Source organism: Acipenser ruthenus, chromosome 9 (assembly GCF_902713425.1).
Source record: "Acipenser ruthenus chromosome 9, fAciRut3.2 maternal haplotype, whole genome shotgun sequence".
Classification (NCBI taxonomy): domain Eukaryota; kingdom Metazoa; phylum Chordata; class Actinopteri; order Acipenseriformes; family Acipenseridae; genus Acipenser; species Acipenser ruthenus.
Genome location: NC_081197.1, coordinates 26,954,330 through 26,980,343, shown reverse-complemented (window position 1 = coordinate 26,980,343; position 26,014 = coordinate 26,954,330). Strand labels below are relative to the sequence as shown.

General features: G+C 39.6%; 1 protein-coding gene across 4 annotated transcripts in view; it reads left to right on the top strand.

Moving 5' to 3' along the window:
- LOC117405857 (TBC1 domain family member 4-like) overlaps positions 1-26,014 on the top strand; it is a 76,443-nt gene that overhangs the window by 20,540 nt on the left and 29,889 nt on the right. For all 4 annotated transcript variants that reach the window (XM_059029769.1, XM_034009273.3, XM_034009272.3 and 1 more), the window contains exons 2-6: positions 18,275-18,904; positions 23,178-23,267; positions 24,602-24,706; positions 24,869-25,001; positions 25,998-26,014. The exon at positions 25,998-26,014 is cut by the window's right edge and continues 75 nt beyond it. In XM_059029769.1, coding sequence (XP_058885752.1) covers positions 18,386-18,904; positions 23,178-23,267; positions 24,602-24,706; positions 24,869-25,001; positions 25,998-26,014 — 864 coding nt within the window. In that variant the 5' untranslated portion in view covers positions 18,275-18,385. The remainder of the gene's footprint in view (positions 1-18,274; positions 18,905-23,177; positions 23,268-24,601; positions 24,707-24,868; positions 25,002-25,997) is intronic.

Here is a 26,014-nt window from a genome sequence, read left to right as displayed (position 1 = left end):
TCTCTGTGGTTTCAGATACTTCCTCATGACCGTCTCTCAGCAACTTACACTCTTGTTCCAGATATATGGTAGAGCTTAATTACTACATATCATGGACAAGCATTGTAAAGTTATGCAGGTTAATATGTACAGTCACTGTTTGCATATCCAAATTGTCCCACAAGTGTACTGGAACTTTCTGCACAAACTCTTCTGAAATGGTCCTCTCAGTTCCGATGAACAGCACTGTGCTTCCATTCCACATAAATGCCATCAATATTATCTCGGGACCTGTGGAGAACAAGTGCAGTATTTATTTCTTTTGATTAATATCTGATTTAATTTCAAAATTCAAAAGGGTTAATTCTTGAATAGTCTCTTTTTCATCTGCATTGATAATGTTATTGCAATTCTAAGAATCGCCAATGTCTGTTAATTCTATCTTGTATTTTTCTCAGAGCCTATGTCCACCCCATATTGTGAACATAATATAACATATCAGTTCCAGCATGAACCTGTAGGAGAAGAGAAATGCCTTAGACCTGTGTCTGTACTCTGAAAGTAACTACAAATCTCTATCTACTTCATTGCTCACAATTACTACTCTAAACTAACTGCATCAGTGCACTTAGGAATTTCCGTTCTCCAGCAGGCTTGCTTATCAGTGAAACTAGTTTTCAAGCCAGTTTTCACTCCCTCATTTTTGTATTGCCAATTTCAAATTGGTTTCTCCCAGTTTGTCCATTATCTCATATGGGCCTCCCCAATCAGCCTTCCAACCCCCCGTTTTTTTTTTTTTTTTTTTAATTGTTTTTTAAATTTGAATGGAGACCCTGTGTGGGGTTGGAATCAGTGCCTGTTTTAATGCCTCAAACAAGGCATGTGACCTTTAATCCTATTGCAGTATGTCTTGCTTGCCTGGGTTACCATTCAGGTGTTCATAGAGGGGGACAGCTAGTTCGCTGTATCCTTCCATGAAGTCCTGACAGAATCCAAATATGCCCAAAAAGGATCTAAGGGGCAGATTTTTAATCAACTTTTTATTTCCTGGGTCAGGTGTGTGTCCTCCAGCTTCCACCTGTACTCCTAAGAAACAAACAGATGATTTCATTAATGCAGCTTTCTTTAGATTTAATTTGAGGGCAGTGTGCTCCATGAGATCCAAGACTTCCTCCAGTAACAGATAGTGCTTCTCCGCAGTTCCCGTTGCAACAGTATGTCATCCACATACTGTATGATATTACCTGGTTGAGAACAGTCCTGTAAGATGTTAGTCATACATTGATCTCTCCCTGCTTGGCAAGATGTCCAGAGCACATATCACAATAACAGTTGAAAAGAAAGTTTAGAAAGAAATGTATTCAAACGTTAATGTTTCTCAATAACGCATACAGAAATAAAAGTACTGCCTATTCTTGCTGCAATTAATAACAGCATCCTTTTTAGCAGATCAAAATAAATCAGGATCTATTATAGAAATAGTCCAGTGAGAAAAAGAAAATGTGTATGCACATAAACCTGACCTTCATGCGCACCTGTTTATGAGGCTTCCTTTTTAGAATGTGGTCCACAAGCTCTACCAACCCAGAGCTCTTTGGGTGGCAGAGGACGTGGAATCACTGTACTTCGCCAACCAGGGCACAGGTTGCTTCATGCTTAAGCCAGCGAATATATTCTTTATTTAATTAACGGGCGTTTCCCCATGGTCAATCGTACTCAATGCATTTGTATTACTGTGAGTGCATAATTACTTTTGCTACTGCGACTGTCTGTTCTGTATTAGAAAGTGAGAAGTTGACTTTATTTTGCATCACAATATTGCCATTAGCTCAGCGTCCTGTGCTGAACTTCCACACGAGAGTATTTATACCCTATATTCACAGACAAACACACAAACATTAACCAACAGACTGTCTATCATACCAGTACCACAATCCATCAAGCCAGCAGTCCTATACTGCACCATCAATAATCTCATGTCACTCACGATTTATTCATGTTTCAGTTATCACATTAATCTAATTATCATCACCTCTCCTGCAAGAAGCTCTGTAAAATACTAATTGTAACCAACATAAACAAAACACATCGTACACATGTGTGCAAACATCCCATTTCACATCACTCGCGTAGCTCTGAGTGACACTGCTTTTGTCTCCTGCATCACTGCATTCTGATGCCTTAGCAGAAGTTGAAATCCCTGTCGATCACTCTGATATCGATTGTGACCTCTTTTTCCCCATTTGAATTGTATTTTATGCTCTCTAACAATTCAACTTTTTTTTTTCCTCTACTCGTGTATGGTAGTGTACTTTAGCAACATCAGAATAAACCCAGTTAATACTGATAACATCAGTGCTTTATTAAACTACGTGTTTTCCATTCAAAGAGAATGCAATCTCCCTGTTTAATTCAACATGAACTAAAAAATCATTAATAAACAGACCCCTTAAAAATAAAACATCGTTTTAACTCTGCACTTTTATAAACCAAACATTATACCTGCAATATATTCTGTGTTTTGGTTACACTTCCTCCTAAATAGAACAGACCTCCTGCTGGATGGTCGGTCTGTGCGGTACTCCATATTCTCCAGTCATCCATTCGATGACCATCAACATTATCTTCTAACATATTAGGAATTGATCAGATTCCCAACAAAACAATACAAAAAAATAAACAAACCTTTTAGTTTTGCCTTGTTACCAACGTATTGTATTCAGAGTTATTCTAAGAACACTTTGTTTTATTCTTTACACATTTTATTTACACTTTTGTATGCTATTGGGCTTAACTGGAACTTTATTGTCTGATTGCTCCTTATCTGTACCACTTAATGTGGACAGTTAAATTAGAGGCTTATCCTAATGCCCCTTTATTGTGAATTATAAGCCATGCAGTAAAAACACAGGCAACACAGGTCTATCAAATTATCCTACACAATCACTTTCACTTCCGAGAGGGTGTACTGTCCTCTTGTTGGTTAATTATTCCTATCTCATAGACTTAACTCACTCTGTGAGTTCAGCGGTCTTTTCTGGACAACTTATCCCGTGAGTTAAACTGTCTTCTGTAGACTTAACTAAATATTTAGTTCAGCGGTCTACGTTAGACTTACTGCATGTAAGAATAAACAAATATCACTCACCAATGTACGTGATCCTATGTTCGAACTGAAGTCCTGGGTCACAGATTCTCTTACACCGTCTGGGTCGAAAGTAGAAACAGTCTCCTTCTGTTCGCCTCGTCCCGTTCCTCTGCAGTGGATTCAGGCTGGGCAAGCAGGTTTCTCCGTAGTCCAGTATCGATACGCCCGGTATTTTTTTTAAAAAGAAGTGTCAAGAAACAGTCCACATCTGGCTCGCCAAATGATGTAACTTAAAACGTGAGTATCGATGTTGCTTAAGAAACTGCACAGACGCCATTTCTTAATCAGTATTAAGTTTATTTCATACATGCAGGGAAACCAGTCCAAGTATAGAACCGATTACCAGTTGTTACATCTTTTACACGACATTAAATACCCTTCTGCATAGGTGTGTCTCTCTCCTCCTCTTCCTCTAACACTCAACCAATAGAAAAGGTACAACACATTATTCTGTTACCATATATTTAATTTTGTGTGTGTGTGTGCGTGTGTCTGTGTTTGTAATCTAGTGTGACGACCTCTGAACTCTTCAGACCCCTGGTGCCCAAAAAAAAGGTCCATACATCTGGTTTTTGTCATCTTCCTTGTTCCTATCTCTCCGTTTTGCCTGAGACCCTTTGAGTCCAGTGGCATTATCTCTTATTCTCCCTGTGAACCTTTGGGTCCAACGGCAGTCCCTGGGAGCCTTTTAGCTCCTTTATGCTTTGTATTCCCAAAAGTCTTAGAGCCTGGCCCCTTCTGGTCCACAGCATTGTTATCTTGTTAGCTTGCAGTCAATGTTGGACAAGAAGCTTGTAGACGCAAGGTCTCTTATCAATTGTTAGCAGTACATGCAATTTGAACCAAACAGTCTGCTATCTGCAATATTAGTCTCTTTTCAGAAAAGAACACCAGTATAGTTCTGCCAGTCCACATGCGTAGCAAACTGCTAATCATTTCTCGATCCATGTTTTTCAACACCAGTATTTCAATTTTTTTGTCAGCTTTCTGGGTCAGCTGGAAATAGAGGCTGTCGCCATATTGGAACCTTTCTGGCGTCGCTGTTACATCCTATCGTTGACAGACACCCACACCAGTGAACGCCGGCAGGGTGAATTATATTGGAATGCAAAGCATTTGGGTGCAAAAATAACAAAAGGAAAAACAGTAACAAAAGGTATGTTTGTGTGCCTAAGCCTTTAAACCAACAAAGGGCGGCCATAACAAAACAATGGCTACATAATATAGGAACAGGACATACGCTCAATAGAATACTATGAGTGACTATTAGAGCGAGTCAACGACAGGATGTCACACAAAGTGCAAAGGAAGAGAGCTCCAATACATTCAATGTTAATTTGTTTTAATGGTTTTTATATGATATACTGCTCAAGGAGTGGCTGAAAATTGTGTTTTATTTCATTTTTCATGAATATTACTGGTTGCTCCTGTTTGCCAGAACAAAGAGTATTTAACAGAGTTGTGCTCTGGAACAAAACTTGGCAGGTATCAATTGAAAATAGTATCATTTTTGCACCAGAGCAAGTGAGCTTATTGGTGTACAAACAAATGTCAAAATCTGTGAGAGTCAGCTTGTTCTTGTCAGACACTGTGCTTATTTTCTGCTAGTGTCTGCACACATGTGAATTTGCGTATGCCTAGTTTATTTTTTTCCGCCACCTTTTGATTCTTGTCTGTCAAAAAGTGTGTCATTTCAATGGTTTTGCATTGAAATGTAATGATGTAAAGGTCAACAAAAGACCTGATTTACTCTGGAAGATATTGTGTATATTTATCTATCGGAGAGGAAATACCCAAAGGATGCTTGCAGAAACCTACAAAGAAGTGTACATAGATTTTTTTGCGGAAAACACAGCAGGGAAGTTTGTGGAAATATGCAGGCAACTTTACCTTTTTGGAGGAAAAAATGATTTTTTCTGTGCAAAATTATTAACCAAAATCCTTTTTTTGTGTTAAATTTAAAATATATTTCCAAAAAAGTGTCTCAGCACATGATTACACACATTAAAAGTTAAATGGAGACCGTATTCTGCTCAGCTACAGTAGTAAATGCACTAATTAGCTGTACAATGTTCTCTGATTCAAAAACAAAGAACATAAAACAATTAAACTATCCAATCAATACAGTTATACAATATATTTTATTGCCAAAATTCTGCCCGGAGACACTATTTGGCAGGGACCCTATTTGGCACAACACCGGGGCTTTCCAGGGCGTAACTTTCTTACTTAGGAAAGTTAAGAATCTCATACTTACGGTTTTGAAATCTACACACTGTCGAATGATGTGTTGTGTTAGCACATCACTGAATTTATAATGATGTACAGTATCCAGTACACAAAGTTTTTCAACTGTATTAATTTCCTCAGATCTCTATTGCATTTGATCAACTGTTGTATGACCTAACTTGCATTCCACCATGCTATGTCAAAAACAATGTTAGAAGTACCTCCAAATTAGTGTATGCTTTGTTTTTGCCATTACACTCCGGCTTCATAACTTTAGTGCTGATCTAAAATATGAAACGTTTCTAAAAAATAAAAACAGTTTTTCTTAAATAATATAAAGCCCATATTTTATACCTGTGTTCAGATAATTTTAATATTTAAGTGCTCCTTTTATTTTGTGTCGGGTTTAAAACATATACGTGGATATTCAGAAGACTGAAAGCAAAGCCTTTATTTTTCACAGCACCATTAACGTTAATGAAACCACATTTTTAATAACAGTTCTCATATACATATATCTTAAATTAGCTTTATATTGCAAAGGCTGAAAGTGTAAAACTGATTCAGTGTTTATGAATAGAAGGAAACACTGCAGTTACATATGCTAAAAGTGTTAAAAGATAAATATTTGCACATACTGCATGTACAAATGGTGATATGGCAATAAAGAGCAGTTTTTTGTTCATCAGAATCACAGGAAAGACAATTGCTTGGGCTGTCGTAAAACCAAAAGTGAGTTGCTCCTGATTTGCTAGCCTCTTGTGACTCCCATGTTTTTTCTTTTTTTTCATTGGTCAGTGATACTAGAATTCCGCCAGCCCCCAGCTCAAACTCCCTTCAAAATCACGACGTGAAGGGGACTGTGCAATCCAGCTCAAACTCCCTTCAAAATCACAACGTGAAGGGGACTGTGCAATCCAGCTCAAACTCCCTTCAAAATCACAACGTGAAGGGGACGGTGCAATCCAGCTCAAACTCCCTTCAAAATCACAACGTGAAGGGGACTGTGCAATCCAGCTCAAACTCCCTTCAAAATCACAACGTGAAGGGGACGGTGCAATCCGGCTCAAACTCCCTTCAAAATCACAACGTGAAGGGGACTGTGCAATCCAGCTCAAACTCCCTTCAAAATCACAACGTGAAGGGGACGGTGCAATCCGGCTCAAACTCCCTTCAAAATCACAACGTGAAGGGGACTGTGCAATCCAGCTCAAACTCCCTTCAAAATCACAACGTGAAGGGGACTGTGCAATCCAGCTCAAACTCCCTTCAAAATCACAACGTGAAGGGGACGGTGCAATCCGGCTCAAACTCCCTTCAAAATCACAACGTGAAGGGGACGGTGCAATCCGGCTCAAACTCCCTTCAAAATCACGACGTGAAGGGGACGTTGCAATCCGGCTCAAACTCCCTTCAAAATCACGACGTGAAGGGGACGGTGCAATCCGGCTCAAACTCCCTTCAAAATCACGACGTGAAGGGGACGGTGCAATCCGGCTCAAACTCCCTTCAAAATCACGACGTGAAGGGGACGGTGCAATCCGGCTCAAACTCCCTTCAAAATCACGACGTGAAGGGGACGGTGCAGTCCAGCACAAAGGTAAAGCGCTTTGCCCTGACATTTGCACTTTACCACATTTCCTCAAAACCAGGCCCCGCATCGCTGTGTTCCAATAACAAAAAACACAAGTTTAGATAAGGCACACGCTGCTATCTGTATGGATGATCTTCCCTTTAACCCTAAAATGTAGCCTGTTCTTAAACTCTGACACATTTCACATCTAACGTTTGTATTGTTTCAGCACTGTCAGGGCGTACCAGAATGTGCAGTGATTTAATATACAGTAGTTTTAAAAGACATGTTTACACATGCAAGAATCTGAGAATACTAACTCGGATTGTAAGTCATTAAGCTAGTATTTCCGTTATTACTGTCTGATGTGTGTTTTATTTTAAAACTATATAAGAAGTTGAGAATAGCTCCATAGATGTTCCTATATTACCGAGCAGTTGAGTATCACTAATAACTTCTTATAGCAATTACAGTAACTTAACTTTCAGTTATTTTTATACAGTGTACTACTTTGGATTCTAGTTCCCTGAGAAGCAAACTAATACTGTAGCAAAGGACCATCTACTGTACAGATCCGTGGTACGGTATGCACATAGGAATGTCTCTGTTGGAGCAGAAACTCCTAAATTATTGCTTGTATATTGACATTAGAACCATAACATCCCAAGAGTCATCATGAGGATTACTGTTTATTTTTAGCATAATAGTGTGGGAAGATAGGAGTCTCCTGCCAGCAGCAGTATTAAGCGATATGATACTTCTCTGTGAACAGTCTTTGAGGATTAATGTTATGCTTATCCCTCATAATTTTAAAAAAATAACAACATGATTGTAAAGAAAGGAGGGCCATATTGTAATTGTTAAACAACTCCAGCATCTAGATCTGCTTCTGTTTACTGTAGATCAATATACCCTGTTTCCAAATGAAGGATGCACCTTGCTTGCTTTGTACTGCAGCTGGTGGCACTGTTGCCATTTAGCCTATATCACCATCACACCTTTTGTTACTGTACATGACAACAGTTGTTCCCCCCCATTTATAATACTGTATCCAGGAGCCATACATTTTATCGTAAATGCATAGTACAAATGTGGGAAAAGCATTGCATGTTTAAATTATTTTTATACAAATAATACTTCTATCAAGTTGTTACTTGAAACTTAGTAAGGTGTTTTTGCCAATAATTTAATTTTATCTCACAGATATATTTAGACATGTGTTTACCTAATGTGAGAACAGAGGTACTAGTAGAAGGCAGTGCCCAATAATTCTCCAGCAAAGTGGTCTGTTCACCAGAAAATACAGAAAATAATTTAACTGTTCTAGGTTGCTGCTTGCTTCATGAATATCACATTTTATTTAGTCAATCAGAACAGACAGGTTTTACGTTTGTTACACAGCTATAAGATCCTCAAGTCAAAAGATCCTCAAGTCGTTTTGGTGGTCATGTTTGGTTTTGGTTGCTGGTAGACATTCAACAGTATCATGACACATGACTAGGGAATTCAGGAAGCATTGACCTTTGTACAGACTGTAAGTATCAAATATATGTAAATATATTTTCTATAAAGAAAGTGCATTGTACCGTAGTTGCTAGGAGATTGAGGAATAGAGTGTCATAGGTTGAGAACACTGTTCATTTATTAATTTAATTGAAAAACACCATCCAAGTGCAGTATCATTCAGATTATTGTTTTTCTCAGTCCAGTTGAATCAGTTTTTTTTTGATAAGATTTAATTGTTACTGTCTGGTAGTTAACCACTTTGGGAAGGCACAGTATGAGACCAAGTTATAGGCTATCAAGGTAATGCATGCTAATCAGGGTTTTTTCCGTGGTTTAGATTTTCTTCTCTTTTTTTTGTATATATAAAAATGAAGATGGATTTTGGATATTAGTTACTTTTCTTATGTCATCTGCTAAGCAAGGGGGCCTGTCATTCTGTCGTTGGATTTGAATGAATGCCATGTTGAGAATTAGATCTGGTAAAAAAAGTCGTTTGTGCTGTGGTGTTGAATACGAAAAGGTTATGAGTAGATGGAACTCTCAACACTGTAGATTGTAAATACTGTGTGTGTATGTGTGTGTATTCAAAACATAGAAAATGTGGCTATTCGGGTCTAAAATTCCAACTGCGAAAAAGTAAGCAGCAGGTTGAAGCGAGGTGGCTGTGCTAGATCGTTTTAGTACTGATTTAACTTGCAGACAGGAATACTTCTTGTCTGGGCTGACTTTCCAGTTTGGTTTCTGAAAGCTGTTTATTTTACGTTTTGTTCAGCAGCCTCTGTAGTAGCCTTTTGTTTAATGTGTGATTCTGAAGCTAAATAGCGATCGATCATATTTTCTCCAACGACACATTAAGATATGGAAAACAATTACCTCAGTCTGCATGTACAGTTTCTTTGGGAAATATCTTGAAACGATCATCAGCCGAAATATACTTTGCTTTTTTTGTCGTCCATTTCTACTATTTTTCCTCCAATGCTGAAAACTAGATTTTAGCAACCTAAATCAAAACAATGCAGCACCAACTTTGTCCCACCCCCTACTGCACAGTACAGGTCACATAAAAGCAGTAAAGACTCACTGATAGGCTGATTAAAACTTTGTCATTTGCATAGTAAACAAGAACGTTAACTGCTTTGGAGAATTTCTTTTGAAATGTTACTTGTGGACGTTTTTTTTTTTTTTTTTGCTTAAGAGCAATGCACACGGGACAGCGAAGGAATCAAAAAGGGCTATCTACAGAAGGAAGATATGTAATTTGCGTCGCTTGCGTTGTGCAGTAGTTCATTTAAACAAGGTTTCTTTTTTCCCCCCCTCTCCGTACTTGTTTGTATGCATTGGCCCTTAAGAGGTGACCCCTCAATTTCACGATTTCAGCGAAATCCGCAAAATCGCAATTTAGGTAGACCCCTAATGATAAGTAAGAACAAGAGGAATACGATTGTTGGTATTCTGTGTTTTGGTTTTGTACAAGGCATCCTTTCTGTTTATTGTCGATACACTTACAGTGCCTTGCATAAGTATTCACCCCCCTTGGACTTTTCCACATTTTGTAGTGTTACAACCTGGAATTAAAATTCAATCATCTCCTGATCACTCGTTTTATCACCAAACTCCTCAATAATGCAATCCAAGTCATTATTTTATTACTATAACATCTCAAAAAAGCTCTGCAAATGTCCGTGATAGTCTCTGTGTGCTGATACACTAACAGCCAGCTTTTTCCTTATGACCGCCCCTATGTAATGCCAGGGGCATGTATGACTAATCATGAGATACGCCTTTTTATTTTTATTTTTTTTATCGGCTTGTCTCGGCTCCTGTCGCTCCCACTCGGCCATTGAATGGTTTTCTCGACTTTTTCCGGAGAAAAAACAACTAGAAACACGTTTTTTGCGTTTTTTTGATGATGTCGGACAGGGTCTGACAATGGACCGGATAGGAATAATTGCAATGTCGGACCAGGTCCGACAATGGACCGCAAAGGAAGCACCTTTGGCAGCAGTTACAGCTGTGAATCTGTTGGGATAGGTCTCTACCAACTTTGCACACCTAGATTTGGCAATATTTGACCATTCTTCTTTACAAAACTGTTCAAGCTCTGTCAAGTTCCTTGGGAAGCGTTGATGGACAGCAATCTTCAAGTCATGCCACAAATTTTCAATTGGATTTAGGTCGGGGCTGTGACTGGGCCACTCAGGGACATTTACCTTTTTGTTCCTTAGCCACTCCAGTGTAGCTTTGGCTGTGTGCTTTGGGTCATTGTCATGCTGAAAGGTGAACTTCCGTTCCAGTTTCAGCTTTCTTGCAGAGGGCAGCAGGTTTTCCTCAACGGCTTCTCTGTACTTTGCTCCATTCATTTTCCCTTCTATCCTGACAAGTGCCCCAGTCCCTGCCGATGGGAAACATCCCCATAACGTGATGCTGCCACCACCATGCTTCACAGTAGGGATGGTGTTCTTTGGGTGATGCACTGTGTTGGGTTTGCGCCAAACATAACATTTTTTTCATTTAGGCCAAAAAGTTCCATTTTAGTTTCGTCAGACCACAAAACTTTTTGCCACATGGCTACAGAATCTCCTTGCATACTTCAAACGGAATTCATGGTGGGCTTTCTTGAGTAATGGCTTCCTTCTTGCCACCCTACCATACAGGCCAGATTTGTGGAGTGCTTGGGATATTGTTGTCACATGCACACTTTGTCCAGTCTTGGCCATAAAAGCCTGTAGCTCTTGCAAAGTTGCCATTGGCCTCTTGGTAGCCTCTCTGATCAGTCTCCTTTTTGCTCGGTCATCCAGTTTGGAGGGACGGCCTGATCTAGGTAGGGTCTTGGAGATGCCATACATTTTCCACGTCTTAATAATAGTCTTGACCGTACTCCAAGGGATATTCAAGGCCTTTGATATTTTTTTATACCCATCCCCTGATCTGTGCCTTTCAACAACTTTGTCCCGGAGTTCTTTTGAAAGCTCCTTGGTGCTCATGGTTGAGTCTTTGCTTTAAAATGCACTACCCAGCAGAGGTAACCTACAGGAACTGCTGAATTTATCCTGAAATCATGTGAATCACTACAATTTAACACAGATGAGGCGATTGGTTACACCTGAGCTAATTTAGGATTGCTATTACAAAGGGGGTGGACACTTATCCAACCAAGCTATTTCAGTTTTTATTTTTAATTAATTTTCTACAAATTTCTAGAATATTTTTATAATATATATATCTATTAGTGGGAAAGTGTAGTCCGGGGGGGAGGGGCACAGAACTACACCTCCCAGAAGGACACAGGCTGAAAAGCCCTAATTTGACGGTTATTTTTATTATTGTTTAATTATCACCTGCACCTGGCTAATATTGTGAATAAGTGAGCGGGAGCCGACAGAGCTGGAGCTGCTATTAAAAAAATGTAAACCGGAAGGAGAAGCACCAGACAAGGGGGAGGAGGTGGTGGAGGTGCCTCCACCACAGCCCTGAAAGCTCGTCCGGCACCGGTCAGTGCGGTCCCGGGACACCCTGTCTGAGTTTCCGGATCTCCCATCGCTGGACCTGGAGTTCCTCACCTGGTTCCCTACTGCGCTCCCCCTGCAACCCCAGATGTCGCATCGCAGGTGGCAGACGTCAGTTGGGCTCCCCCTGCCTGTTGCTGTGCTCCCTCTAGTGGTTCAGAGGTCGGTATATATATACACAGTACTGTGCAAAAGTTTTAGGCAGGTGTGAAAAAATGCTGTAAAGTAAGAATCCTTTCAAAAATAGACATGTTAATAGTTTATATTTATCAATTAACAAAATGCAAAGTGAGTGAACAGAAGAAAAATCTACATCAAATCAATATATGGTGTGACCACCCTTTGACTTCAAAACAGCATAAATTCTTCTAGGTACACTTGCACACAGTTTTTGAAGGAACTCGGCAGGTAGGTTGGCCCAAACATCTTGGAGAACTAACCACAGTTCTTCTGTGGATTTAGGCAGCCTCAGTTGCTTCTCTCTCTTCATGTAATCCCAGACAGACTCGATGATGTTGAGATCAGGGCTCTGTGGGGGCCATACCATCACTTCCAGGACTCCTTCTTGTTCTTTACGCTGAAGATAGTTCTTAATGACTTTCGCTGTATGTTTGGGGTCGTTGTCATGCTGCAGAATAAATTTGGGGCCAATCGGATGCCTCCCTGATGGTATTGCATGATGGATAAGTATCTGCCTGTACTTCTCAGCATTGAGGAGACCATTAATTCTGACCAAATCCCCAACTCCATTTGCAGAAATGCAGCCCCAGACTTGCAAGGAACCTCCACCATGCTTCACTGTTGCCTGCAGACACTCATTCGTGTACCGCTCTCCAGCCCTTCGGCGAACAAACTGCCTTCTGCTACAGCCAAATATTTCAAATTTTGACTCATCAGTCCAGAGCACCTGCTGCCATTTTTCTGCACCCCAGTTCCTGTGTTTTCATGCACAGTTAAGTCGCTTGGCCTTGTTTCCACGTCGGAGGTATGGCTTTTTGGCCGCAAGTCTTCCATGAAGGCCACTTCTGACCAGACTTCTCCGGACAGTAGATGGGTGTACCAGGGTCCCACTGTTTTCTGCCAATTCTGAGCTGATGGCACTGCTGGACATCTTCCGATTGCGAAGTGAAGTAAGCATGATGTGTCTTTCATCTGCTGCAGTAAGTTTCCTTGGCCGACCACTGCGTCTACGGTCCTCAGCGTTGCCCGTTTCTTTGTGCTTCTTCAAAAGAGCTTGGACAGCACATCTGGAAACCCCTGTCTGCCTTGAAATTTCTGCCTGGGAGAGACCTTGCTGATGCAGTATAACTACCTTGTGTCTTGTTGCTGTGCTCAGTCTTGCCATGGTGTATGACTTTTGACAGTAAACTGTCTTCAGCAACCTCACCTTGTTAGCTGAGTTTGGCTGGTCCTCACCCAGTTTTATTCCTCCTACACAGCTGTTTCTGTTTCAGTTAATGATTGTGTTTCAACCTACATATTGAAATGATGATCATTAGCACCTGTTTGGTATAATTGTTTAATCATACACCTGACTATATGCCTACAAAATCCCTGACTTTGTGCAAGTGTACCTAGAAGAATTGATGCTGTTTTGAAGGCAAAGGGTGGTCACACCAAATATGGATTTGATTTAGATTTTTCTTCTGTTCACTCACTTTCCATTTAGTTAATTGATAAATATAATCTATTAACATGTCTATTTTTGAAAGCATTCTTACTTTACAGCATTTTTTCACACCTGCCTAAAACTTTTGCACAGTACTGTATGTATGTATGTATGTGTATGTGTATATATATAATATATGTTTTTTTTTAAATCGGATGCCTGTGTTTTTTTCTTTTTCGTACCGGTTCCTTGGGTAGTCCTTGCCGTTCATAGGGTTGCTCTTTTTCTCTTACTAAATTTGGCTAATCATTCCCTTTTATTTCATTGTGATTACTTTCATGTTCCCTTTTAATGTTTTTCTTCCAGAGTAAGCTGCACTTTTCCTTTCCACCTTTAATGGGTTGTATTGCTTTGACATTGGAAGGTGAGACTAGAGCTGGTTAGTGTGCAGATTAAGTGAAACCATGGGACCTTATAACGGCAATCTGAGAGGTAAAAAAACCAAAAAAAAACCCAATATGAGCTCTACAGTAACTGCTAGCCTGTTTGCTTTGCTCTAAATAAAGGAAGGTGGTAGGGTTAATCAGTAAACATGCTTTGTTTCCATCAGAACTCAATTCAAATCCAACACGCTTATTAAAAGCCTTTTTTGTTATTGCAAACTGCTTATTTATTTATTTTTTCAAATTAACTTCTGTCACCTGTCTTTAACTGAGACACAAATGACTATACGTGATGTAATGTTTTTAATTTGGTAAAAGGGTTAATGGTGGCTTTAAATGTTAGTCATTTTAATCTTTTTAGACTCCTTTTAGACTTTTAGCTTGCATGCAAATGGCACGTTTGTGTCCATGCTGTGCCAAGGTATAAAATAGTACTTTCACATTTTATTATTGACATCTTTGTTAAATCGTATTACAGACACACAACATCAAATTGTATGTAATCTAAGACAAAGCACTCCAGTGCAGTGATAATAAGGGGACATCAAAACTCTGGAACAGCTTTCAAGTTTATGATTGCATGTGTTGTCTGTTTCAGAAACAGTACAGTGAAATCCTGATCGCTTACACATGAATATAACAACTGACATTGTTGACTTCTAATGGATGTTTTATATTTACTTACTTCCTTTTTGGGGTGTTTTTGTAAGTCGATTTGATGTAAAAAAATAATCATCAAATGAGCCATTTCAGTTACTCTGGGTGTCTGTATTTTAAAACCGTATCGCAAGATTTCAGCATCTCAAAGAGACCAAAACGGGACCCCACAAGGCCAGCTAGAAGCATTGTGTTTTTTTGGTTTTGTTTTTTAAACACTCACTTTTTTGTAGGTTGCGCAGTGTTTTTACCGAACAGCCTTTGTGTTACATTTTTATGACACTAGAACTGTTAAACACAATAATGCTTGTTTTCTGGGTTTGTATTTGTAGATCTCGAGCAGTGTGAGCTAGTAATATATTACTGAGTACAAATTATAAATACAGGTATTTTACTTCCATCTGACTTGTGATCAGACTTTTTGTTGTCATTAACATAGATGTAACAAGTGGTTCTCCCTGTAGGTGGAGCATTACAGTAGTACTTTTTGTTTGTGTTTGACAAGAAACAAATTATATGAAGTCTAGCCTAGATGAAAGCAGTCAGTCACATGTAAATAGAAATGACTCAAAGAAACTCTCTTACAGGCCACTCAAAATCCAACTTAGTCTAAAATGTGTTGCAATGTAGTTTTCTGTATAAGTAGCTTGCATCAAGGGCTCCAGTTCCCACATTGCACTACCCCCCTGTGATTTTAATTCAGCAGTGTGTTTCCTGAAGTAACAGTGACCTCATACTGTTCTGAACTGCCTGGAGTCTTAGACAGCAGTGCTTGTGAGCAGTTTAATAGGAACTCAGGGAGCCGGATGTTTTCACACAGAGTGACAGCATTCAGTAATAGAGGTGCATGGTGTGTAGGCACAGTGGCAGGGTGCTGTGTTTATGCTTTCCATAAAACAATGACTCCTCTTTTTGACTGGATTCCAGATGTTCAGGTATATTTATACTTTTACAGCCAATTGTTGTACTTTTTGTTTATGAACTTAATCCGCACACGCCACTTATAACTTAATTCAATTAATTTAATTTTAGCAAGTAGGTAAATGTGTAAATAGTTTAATTGTATAACTTCTATGTACTGTATACATACGCCCATAGTAAAACCTAGATTGGCTCAATATACAATAGTGCTCATGTTATTTGAAATAAATCACCCTAGTAAATGTGTTCTGTGTGGTATTTCTTGCTCTGTATCGTATCTTAGTTGTACTTTGTGCTTTAGTTTGTGAAAGAGCACCCCTAGTGGTTGGGAAGTAGGTGGAGCCTTTCAGTTCGGGACCAGTGTGTGCAGGTAGACGCAGACGACAACACAAGATGCTTTAGAGTAAAAAGTAATTGTGCACGTTTATTTTTAACACACTCTGGTGCTCTGTTCCAAAATAACAGAATATGATACTCATTATTATTATTATTATTATTATTATTATTATTATTATTATTATTATTATTTATTTCTTAGCAGACGCCCTTATCCAGGGCGATTTACAATCGTAAGCAAATACATTTCAAGTGTTACAATACAAGTAATACAATAAGAGCAAGAATACAATAACTTTTGTTCAAGCAAGGTACAAGTGTGACAAACCACAATTCAATAATACAGCAGATAATAGTGATAGTTACATCAGGATATGATTAAATACAAAGTACTACAGGTTAAACACTTGGCAGATTACAGTATTCTGAAGTACAGGATTAAATGCAGTAAAATAGGGGGCAGATAAGAGCAAAATAAAGCACATTTACATGAAGGGCGATAGTGTCCCAGGATACAAACAGAGGAGTTTTACAGGTGCTCTTTGAAGAGGTGAGTCTTAAGGAGGCGCCGGAATGTGGTCAGGGACTGGGCAGTCCTGACATCTGTAGGAAGGTCATTCCACCACTGCGGAGCAAGGGTGGAGAAGGAGCGGGCTCTGGAGGCAGGGGAGCGTAGCGGAGGTAGAGCTAGTCTTCTAGTGCAGGCGGAGCGGAGAGGTCGAGTGGGGGTGTAGGGAGAGATGAGGGTCTGGAGGTAGCTGGGTGCAGTCTGGTCAAGGCATCTGTAGGCTAGTACAAGAGTCTTGAACTGGATGCGAGCGGTGATCGGGAGCCAGTGGAGCGAGCGGAGTAGTGGAGTAGCGTGGGCAAAGCGAGGCAGAGAGAACACCAGGCGGGCAGCAGAGTTCTGGATGAGCTGGAGCGGACGGGTGGCGGACGCAGGGAGGCCAGCCAGGAGGGAGTTGCAGTAGTCTAGGCGGGAGAGTACCAGGGCCTGGACCAGGAGCTGGGTAGCATAGTTGGTGAGGAAGGGTCGGATTCTTCGGATGTTGCTCAGGAAGAATCGGCAAGTGCGTGCCAGAGTGGAGATGTGCTGGGAATAAAAGAGGCAGGGGTCCAGGGTGACTCCAAGGTTCTTAGCGGAGGAAGAGGGAGAGAGTGTGGTAGATTCCAGAGGAACAGAGATAGAGAGATCAGAGGAGGAGGGGGAGGAGGAGGGAAAGAAAAGGAGGTCAGATTTAGAGAGGTTGAATTTGAGGTGATGCGAGTGCATCCAGGAGGAAATAGCAGACAGACAGGTAGAGATACGGGAGGAGATGGTGGAGTCAGAGGTGGGGAAGGAGAGGAAAATCTGAGCATCATCAGCATAGAAATGGTATGAGAAACCATAGGATGCGATGAGGGGGCCCAGGGAGCGGGTGTAGAGAGAGAACAGGAGAGGACCCAAGACTGACCCTTGGGGTACTCCAGTTAAGAGAGGGTGAGGTGTGGAGGTTGCTCCACGCCAGGTTACCTGGTAAGTGCGGTTGGAGAGGTAGGAGTAGAACCAGGCCAGAGCAGTGCCAGAGATCCCCAGGTCAGCAAGAGATGAAAGTAGAATAGAGTGATCAACAGTGTCAAAGGCAGCAGAGAGGTCGAGGAGAATTAGGACATGTAATATACACAAAGAAAAAAAATCACAAAGAAAAAAAAATACACAAAGAAAAAAAATCTTGCCGTACTCTGCTCTACCTAAACAAAGAATTTCCTGAACTAATGAACAAATATTTTGCTTCCTCTCCTCAAACTCTGTCTCCCAGCTTGCTCTTTATAGAGGCTACAGAATTCCTAAATTGACTGTTCACTATCCAGCTGTATCCAATTCTTTTCCCATAACCATTTACCAAGAAACCCCATCTTCAACTCAATACTGGCCACTAGTGGTCATTACATGTCTCACAGGAAAAATACATTACAAATAACCAATCTTTATTATTCTGTTGACGGTGATAGCTCCTTACCCTGCCACAAGTTGTATAAACCCATGCATTCATGGATTGTGTATCACCTGTTTGTCTGATTTATTAGTACAAATGCCTATAGTTTTCAGCCCAAAAAATGTACTTGCCGTAGAGTATGCAGAATCATTTGCATATACAGTAGCATGCTACAGATCTAGTCCATCAATTGATTCAGTCTACCAGTCAATGGGGTATGTGCCCTCTTCTGCATGTTCTTTTCTGATTGTATGAATTGTAGACACTTGAAAGATATTTGTGTACAACATGTTCTGACCTCCAAGGATGTCACTGCTTACACTTCATATCCATATAGTCACAATATAAAATCAGCTTCACTTTTTTTAGCTTTTTGTTTTGTTTTGTTCAGGTTCCTGATGTCATCAGCAGTATCCGGCAGGTATCCAAAGCGGCCCTTAAAGAAAATACGAAGACAAAGCAGGAGGGCGAGGATGCCTTTTACAACTCTCAGAAATTTGAGATGCTGTACTGTGGGAAGGTGACCGTTGCCAACAAGAAGGCCCCCTCCACCCTAATCGATGAGTGCATTGAGAAGTTCAAACAGCACGAGGTGGACCGGCAGCATTTGAAGCTGCTGAACGAACAGCGGGGATCGGCGGACTCGCACGTAGAATTCACACTTGGGGACAGGGATCCCCTCACTGACCCCCTCAAGAGCACCTTTGAGTCGTCCGAGCGTGGCGGCAGCACCTCTGGCCTGAGGTCAGAGGCTGGTGACAGCGCCTCTGGCCTGTTTTCAGTCAGCACCAGCCAGGCCAGTCTTTGGGGCTCTCGCAGTGCCTTGCCAGAGTGCATTCTGGAAGATTCAGACTTCAATGATCAGCAAGAGTTCCGCAGCAGGTGCAACAGCGTGGCAGCTGTAATGCAGAAGAAAGTGTCTGACAGCACCTCAAAGGGGCCAGTCCGCAGGCGGCACGCCAGCGCTCCAAGCCATGTGCAGCCCTCGGATGCAGAGAAGAACAGGACCATGCTCTTTCAGGTATGCATTCATTTCAAGTTTATTTGTACAGATGACCCTATCTCTTATGGAACTCTCTTTTGTGGGGCAGGAGCCTCGGGACTGCAAAAGCTCAATGCTGGTTCTGTAACAAGATGGTCTTACTGTATTCCATAAAAAACAGATCAACTGTACATCTGTAAATTGCAGTAATGAAACAGCAAAAAAAAATAGTTTTAGAATTAAACAGATGTGCAACAAAGTTTTTCTGTGCTTAATATTATGTATATACAGTGCTCCCCCTTTATAACGCTGTAGTCGGGAGCCATAGTTAATAGACCGCCTTATAACAAGACTACTAGTGTTAGTGTAATAGCATTATGGGGCAACTGCAGAGAAACATCATCTGTAATTGCCAAACCCAGGACTGGAAGACCCAAAAAGCTGTCTAACAAGGATGAGCAATACTTGAAGATAATATCCTTCAGGAATAGAAAGAAGACAAGCGTTGAATTGACAACAGAACTGGCATAATGCACAGGTGTTGTTATCCATTTATCCATCCATCAACAGTCCAAAGCACCTTTGACCGTTGTTCCATAGTCCAATTTCTGTGTTCTTGTGCATATTTTAGCCTTTTAGTCTTGTTCCCCTTTCTAACTGAGGTATTCTTACTGCAACACATCCTTTAAGTCCTGATTTCAAGAGTGACTTTCATACTGTTGATTTGATGGACAACGACACCTGTGCCTTCTGCCAGTTCTGTTGTCAATTCAATTTTTGTCTTTCTATTCCATAAGGATATTATCTTCAAGTATTGCTCATCCTTGTTAGACTGCTTTTTGGGTCTTCCAGTCCTGCGTCTGTCAATTACAGATGATGTTTCTCTGTACTTGTTGATTAGCCTTCAGATACCACACCTTAACAATCAAGTTCTTTATGCAAGTCAAGGTTGTTATAATGCTCATAATGCATCAGAGTAGAAAAATGCAACATGTCTAAGACTTTTGCACAGCAGTGTGTATGTGTATATATATATATATATATATATATATATATATATATATATATATATATATATATATATATATATATATATATATATATATATAATACGCACAGCAGTGTCAGTGTGTGTGTGTGTATATATATATATATATATATATATATATTTACAAAGACTATCTTAAATTGTATCTAATTTATATATAAAGTTTATTTTTAATATTATGACATATATTAAAATTGACTGATTTAAAGTTTTGTATGATCATTAGATAAAGTGCTGTATCCATATTTTGTAAGACAGTTTTATTCCAAAAGATTTTACTTTTGAAAAGGTTTCTTAGATACTGTTTTTTGGTGCAACAAAAAATGAAATTGTCCAGGAATCTTAGTGAATCTGGCATTTTGATTGGCTAAGACAGGGGTTTTCAAACTTTAAGCTGCGTACCCCTTTCCAAATAATGTAGTCCACCGCATACCCCCATCTAAGATAGTCATATCAAAACAGTACAATAACACTATAGAACAAAACGCACGAGCCCTGGAGTGTGTTGTCTCGGATACGATTATTACATTATTATTATTGGAAACATTAAATTGAAGCCTCCGTGCTGGTCTCAATCACACACACACAACCTGGTTTAAAAATGGCAGTCATGTGTTTGTGTTGATAATAACAAGATACGTACAGAAAAGGATGCAAAGAAAAGTTTACTATCCACAGATTTCTACTGCTGACCTTTGTAATACGAAAATACATTATTGGCATTTTTTAAATCTTGGTGAGTAACGAACAGTACAGTAGGCCTACTGATGCTAATTTTAAAATAATAAAATGCTTACCTTCAATGTGATGGAGATCCCTGCTTGTTATCACACAAATCACTGATGGCAGGGAACATTCTTTAGTCTCAAGTCATTTTCGGCGTTTTAATCTCTGACGGTACTTGGTCTTGATCGCCGTGAGGGCAGAGAATCCAGTCTCACAAAGGTACGTTCTGTAGAAGGGCGCCAGAAACTTGACAGCTCGTTTTGACAGGTCCGGTTAATCTTCCATCCTTTGCGCCCAAAAGTCTGTCAAGGGTTTGCATGCAAACTCAAATTTAAGGCCACCGTCAGAAGAGAGATCTAAAAGTTTCTTCTGCTCACGCACTGACAGATGAGGAATTGGGAGAGATTCAGACACCTCAAATTGATTGCGTATCCAGGCATTTGTATTATCCATTTTGGGAAAATATTTTCTAAGTTGCTGGCCAAGTTGTTTTATTTGCTCCACAATGTCAGCTTTCACACCCTCATGTAACTGCATCTCATTTGTTGTGAGAAATTCCTGTAGTGTTGGAAAGCAGTCAATTATGTTTCTCTGTAAGCAGCTATCCCAAAACAGCAGTTTCTTCATCAAAGATTCAATTTTGTCATGGGTTTTAAAAATAGTGGCGCTTAAGCCCTGTAGGCCTAAATTAAGCTCACTCAGGGAAGAAGAAATGTCTGTCAAGTATGCTAATCACTGAAGCCAGGTAGCATCTAACAAGCAAGAAGACAGCGCAAAGGGATGGTCAGTGAAGAAAACTTGAAGCTTGTCGTGCAGCTCAAAGTCATGTCAGCACTTTGCCACGAGACAGCCAGCGAACCTCAGTGTGCAGTAGTAGCATTGAATGGTCACTTCCCATTTCGTCACACAGGGTAGCAAAGATGCTTGAATTTAGAAGCAGAGCCTTGACGAAGTTAACTATTTTTACTGCATCGTTTAACACTGATGTTAAGTCATCAGCCATTTTTTTGGCAGCAAGGGCCTCTCTGTGGATGCTGCAGTGGCCTCAGGTGGCTATGGCCTGGATGCATTCCACAACTCCACTGTGTTTACCCGTCATTGATTTTGTCCCATCAGTGCAAATCCCTACACAGCAGGACCAGTCAATTCTGTTCTCACGCATGAAGTTATCAACTAGTAAAAAAATATCTTCTCCTGTTCGGGTAGGCAAGGGACGACAAAACAAAAAATCTTCATGCCTGGTACTTTCGTATATATAACGAACATAAACCAAAAGATTAGCTAGGCTACCTAAATCCGTGGACTCGTCTAGTTGCAGAGAATAATAGTCACGGTTTCCAATGCGATTCACAAGCTGAGAGAATATTTTCAGCCATATCATCAATGCGGCGCAACACAGTATTATCAGAGAGGGGTATGGTATCAAGTTTTTTTTCTGCTTTTTCACCAAGCATGCACCTCACCATGTCTTTCGCAGCAGGTATAATTAAGTCTTCTGCAACAGTGTGTGGTTTACCTGTTTTTAATCACTTGGTAACTCACGAGGTATGAAGCTCAAAGTGCATTTATATTTCCCATGCAAGAATTCGATTGCAGGATTTTTAGCTCCAATTTGCATTTGAAAAACTGAACCGATTTTGTCTTTAAATTGATTGTGTTTAGTCTCTAGATGCCTGCGAAGAAGAGACGGTTAGAGTGTTATTTGATAAAACTTCACAGCATAGGACACACTGTGGCTGGGGATATCCATCGTCCACAGTCCATGTAAATCCAAGTTCAATGTAACTTTCATCATACTTTTGTTTTTTTGACGCCCTTTCTTTGTCCTGCTCTGTCGCACACTTCACAGGTTGAACTTGTAAATGGTGCGAGGCCTCCTCTGCATTCGCACTGCTACAGCCATCAGTTGTAGTTGAATCGGCTGAAACTGTGGTTGCACTGGACTCCTTCTGATCCCTATGTGTTCCACCCTTTGCTAAAGATACAATAAAACGTCTCGATTGGCTGGTGATTCAGATCCATTTCCTTGTTTTTGAGATGCGTTTCAGTGATCTAAGCCCACTGCTTAGTGGGCATTTGTCTGTGTCTTACGTCACCCCACAACTTTCATTTGGCCAGTTGAATTAAAATAAACTCTACTGCCATACTACTGCACTTACAATGGCAGTGGTCGTTTCTATATTGGTGTATGCTGCAGACACAATTATTAATCATTTGCATTTCAAGTTTCAAAATAAATCTCCATGTATATTTCAAACAAGTCAATCCCTCCACCTAATTAAGACATTGTGTATGCCTGTACCTTGTAATCATTCCTGATTTGGACGTATGTGGTTTGCAGTGAAAAACTGGTATCTTTGGGTAAATCTGTTTTAGTTTCGGTATCCTTGAATTAAACAAATATTTGTATTATGCATGGTTTACAAAACTGTCCTAAGCGCTGTCATAGGATACGTTTTAAGCATCACAAGACTTGTTTTCCTGCTTGATGACAGATGACAGATTAACAAAACACTCATTGTTTTCCTTCATGAATAGGTTGGACGATTTGAAGTGAACCTCATTAGTCCAGACACTAAAACAGTTGTGCTTGAAAAGAATTTTAAAGATATTTCGTCATGTTCTCAGGTTGGTATCTTTTTTTATTTGCCATTTAAAAAAAAAAAAAGAAAAGCTAATTGTACTTCAGTTTAAAGGGTTCCAGAATTTGGGGTGTGGTTTCATTCTAGTATTTTAGAAATAGATACATTGAATTTTCATACTAGTTTCCATGGATTCCCTTATTATTATTATTATTTATTTCTTAGCAGACGCCCTTATCCAGGGCGACTTACAATCGCAAGCAAATACAAATACATTCAAGTGTTACAATATAAGTCATACAATAAGAACAAGAAATACAATAATTCTCAAGTGTGACAAACCACAATTCAATAATACAGCAGATAATAGTGAAAGTTGGACCCCCTCTGGCCAGTCTCTTCAATATTCTGTATACTCCTGGAGAATGAGTTATTGAATGACATTTCATGTTGTTTAATCACAATAGCTTTGATTGTAACGTCTCATATGAGACCTATTTTCATCTGAACTGCCTGCTCAATCGTTCAATACATGTTGCTGGTCTCAACATTACTGCTTGGTATATATTACTGAAAACTGATATTAAAAATATTAATACACTGTAGCATTTCAGTTAATTCCCCTTTTAATGTTCAACTATTTTGCAACTCTTTTATTTGGATAAGGCCCCCACAATTCGTTATTATCTGTAAGTTCCAATCTGATCTGTGGAAGACGTGGAAGCTGCTTGAAGTATGCAAGGGCCCATCCTTCCACAATGCTTTCCAATCTATCTAGTTACACAAAGGACATAATAAAAGAACAGGCTCCTCCTCACCTGCGGTATCCTTTTCTAATGTTCTCTGCTGGTCAGTTAAATGCTTTTTAGGGTTTCAAGTTATACAAGATATCATAAAAGAAAGTATCAAATACTAAAATGAAGTACTATACACATGTTGACAATATTCAGGATGCCAGTACTAGTATACCATATGTGGAATGCAGATAGTATATCCTGAATATGACTAAAGTCTGTCATACAGTATGAAAACATCATTAGTCTCCCAAGTGAATGCACATCCATGCACAACTTTCAGTACAATGAACAAGGAATAGATATTCGGCTGGTATGTGATAAAGGGTTACAGAACACCTGCAACATTCACAAGAAACGATACCTTTGCTGTACTTGTGTTGCCCGGATCTCAGCATGGGCTACAGCACAGGTAAAATAATGCTTTTCATGTAAACAAGGTGCTCTGTAACTTTTTATTATTACTATGTGTTATTGTTAACCTTACCTGTAATACAATTGACCACATCAACAGTAATTCAATGTACCTTACTTCAATAATTGAATTGACTTATTTTGACTTATTTTTTTTAAAAATTTTTGTAAGGGAATACAACACATTGATCATTTTGGGTTCATCTGCCGGGAAGCTGTTGAATCTGGGCCATGCCAGTATGTGTGCTATGTGTTCCAGTGTGCCAGCGACGCTTTGGTTAGTATTGAACCATGTTCATCACATTTGAACAAAAGATAATGTATATATTAAGTATTCTTTATTATACAAATACATTACTGTGCATAATTACTCTTTCTGTGCTTGATGTTTTTTCCTCATTCAAATACATATTACGTTTGACCGTGTCTTCTCTATTAGGTGGATGAAGTGATGCTGACTCTAAAACAAGCCTTTAGTACTGCCGCTGCTCTTCAGAATGCAAAGACTCAAATTAAACTGTGTGAGGCCTGCCCAATGCATGACTTGCATAAACTGTGTGAGAGGATCGAAGGTACAGATTCAGTCTTTGTCTGCCAGTTTCAGCTTTTCCCAAATATGTATAATGGGGTAATGTAATGGAAACATCAGTTACCACAGTAGACACTGCTTTACATAAATCTTTAGCTTTTTAAACCCCAAATTCAAACAGACCACAAATTCAAATTGACTTTTTAGCCTGAAGGAGAGATTGAGATAAAAATAACGTATAACTACTTTAATTATCTTGAAAAAAACATACGCACAAAAAAGCTTTTTTGTTAAATTGTAAATGTAAACTGCAAATGCACATGTGAACAGACATGAAGTTCTTCAAAAAATTTAGTTAGCCAAGCTTTACATTTGTGACACTGTAACACTTGTATTGTGTTGCATTATTAGGCATGATTCAGACCTGCTATAAATTATTGTTGAATGCTAGTCTCAATATTATGTATATTTCATCTTAGAAATGATTACTTCTTTGTTTGAACAGCAAACCTCCACTTCTATTTTTCAAACAAAGGACATATGGGGTATAATTACTAGGGATGTGGGTTAGACTGTAAAAAAACAGTGTGATATCCAGTATAGGCTTCACCACGGTTCATTTCGTGTCCCCCTTTGAGAGTCGAAAATACCAGTACAGAATTATATATTATAGCTACTATCAAGGCTGGTTCAGAATACAAAATGTGGCCACCCCTGTAATTTATCTATCTTCATAATCTGCCTGTTGCTGTGGCAACGAGACGACGCTTGTGACGACATCACTAATGTTACTGAAAACTATGGTCTAGCAGTATAATATATGCACCATTTCTATGTGTGTAAAAATAATATATAAGGTGGACCATCCAATGGACCGGTCCACTATTTGGACTGGACCTCCTTAAGGTATACCAGAGTGGTTTGCATCCCTAACAATTACCTGCTGCTAATTAATGTTGTGTTTAATTCTCCTAACATAGAGAATCAGAGCCTACACTAGATGTTTTGTAACTTATTTCCCCCCTTTTTTCTTGTCTAGGGCTTTACCCACCTAGA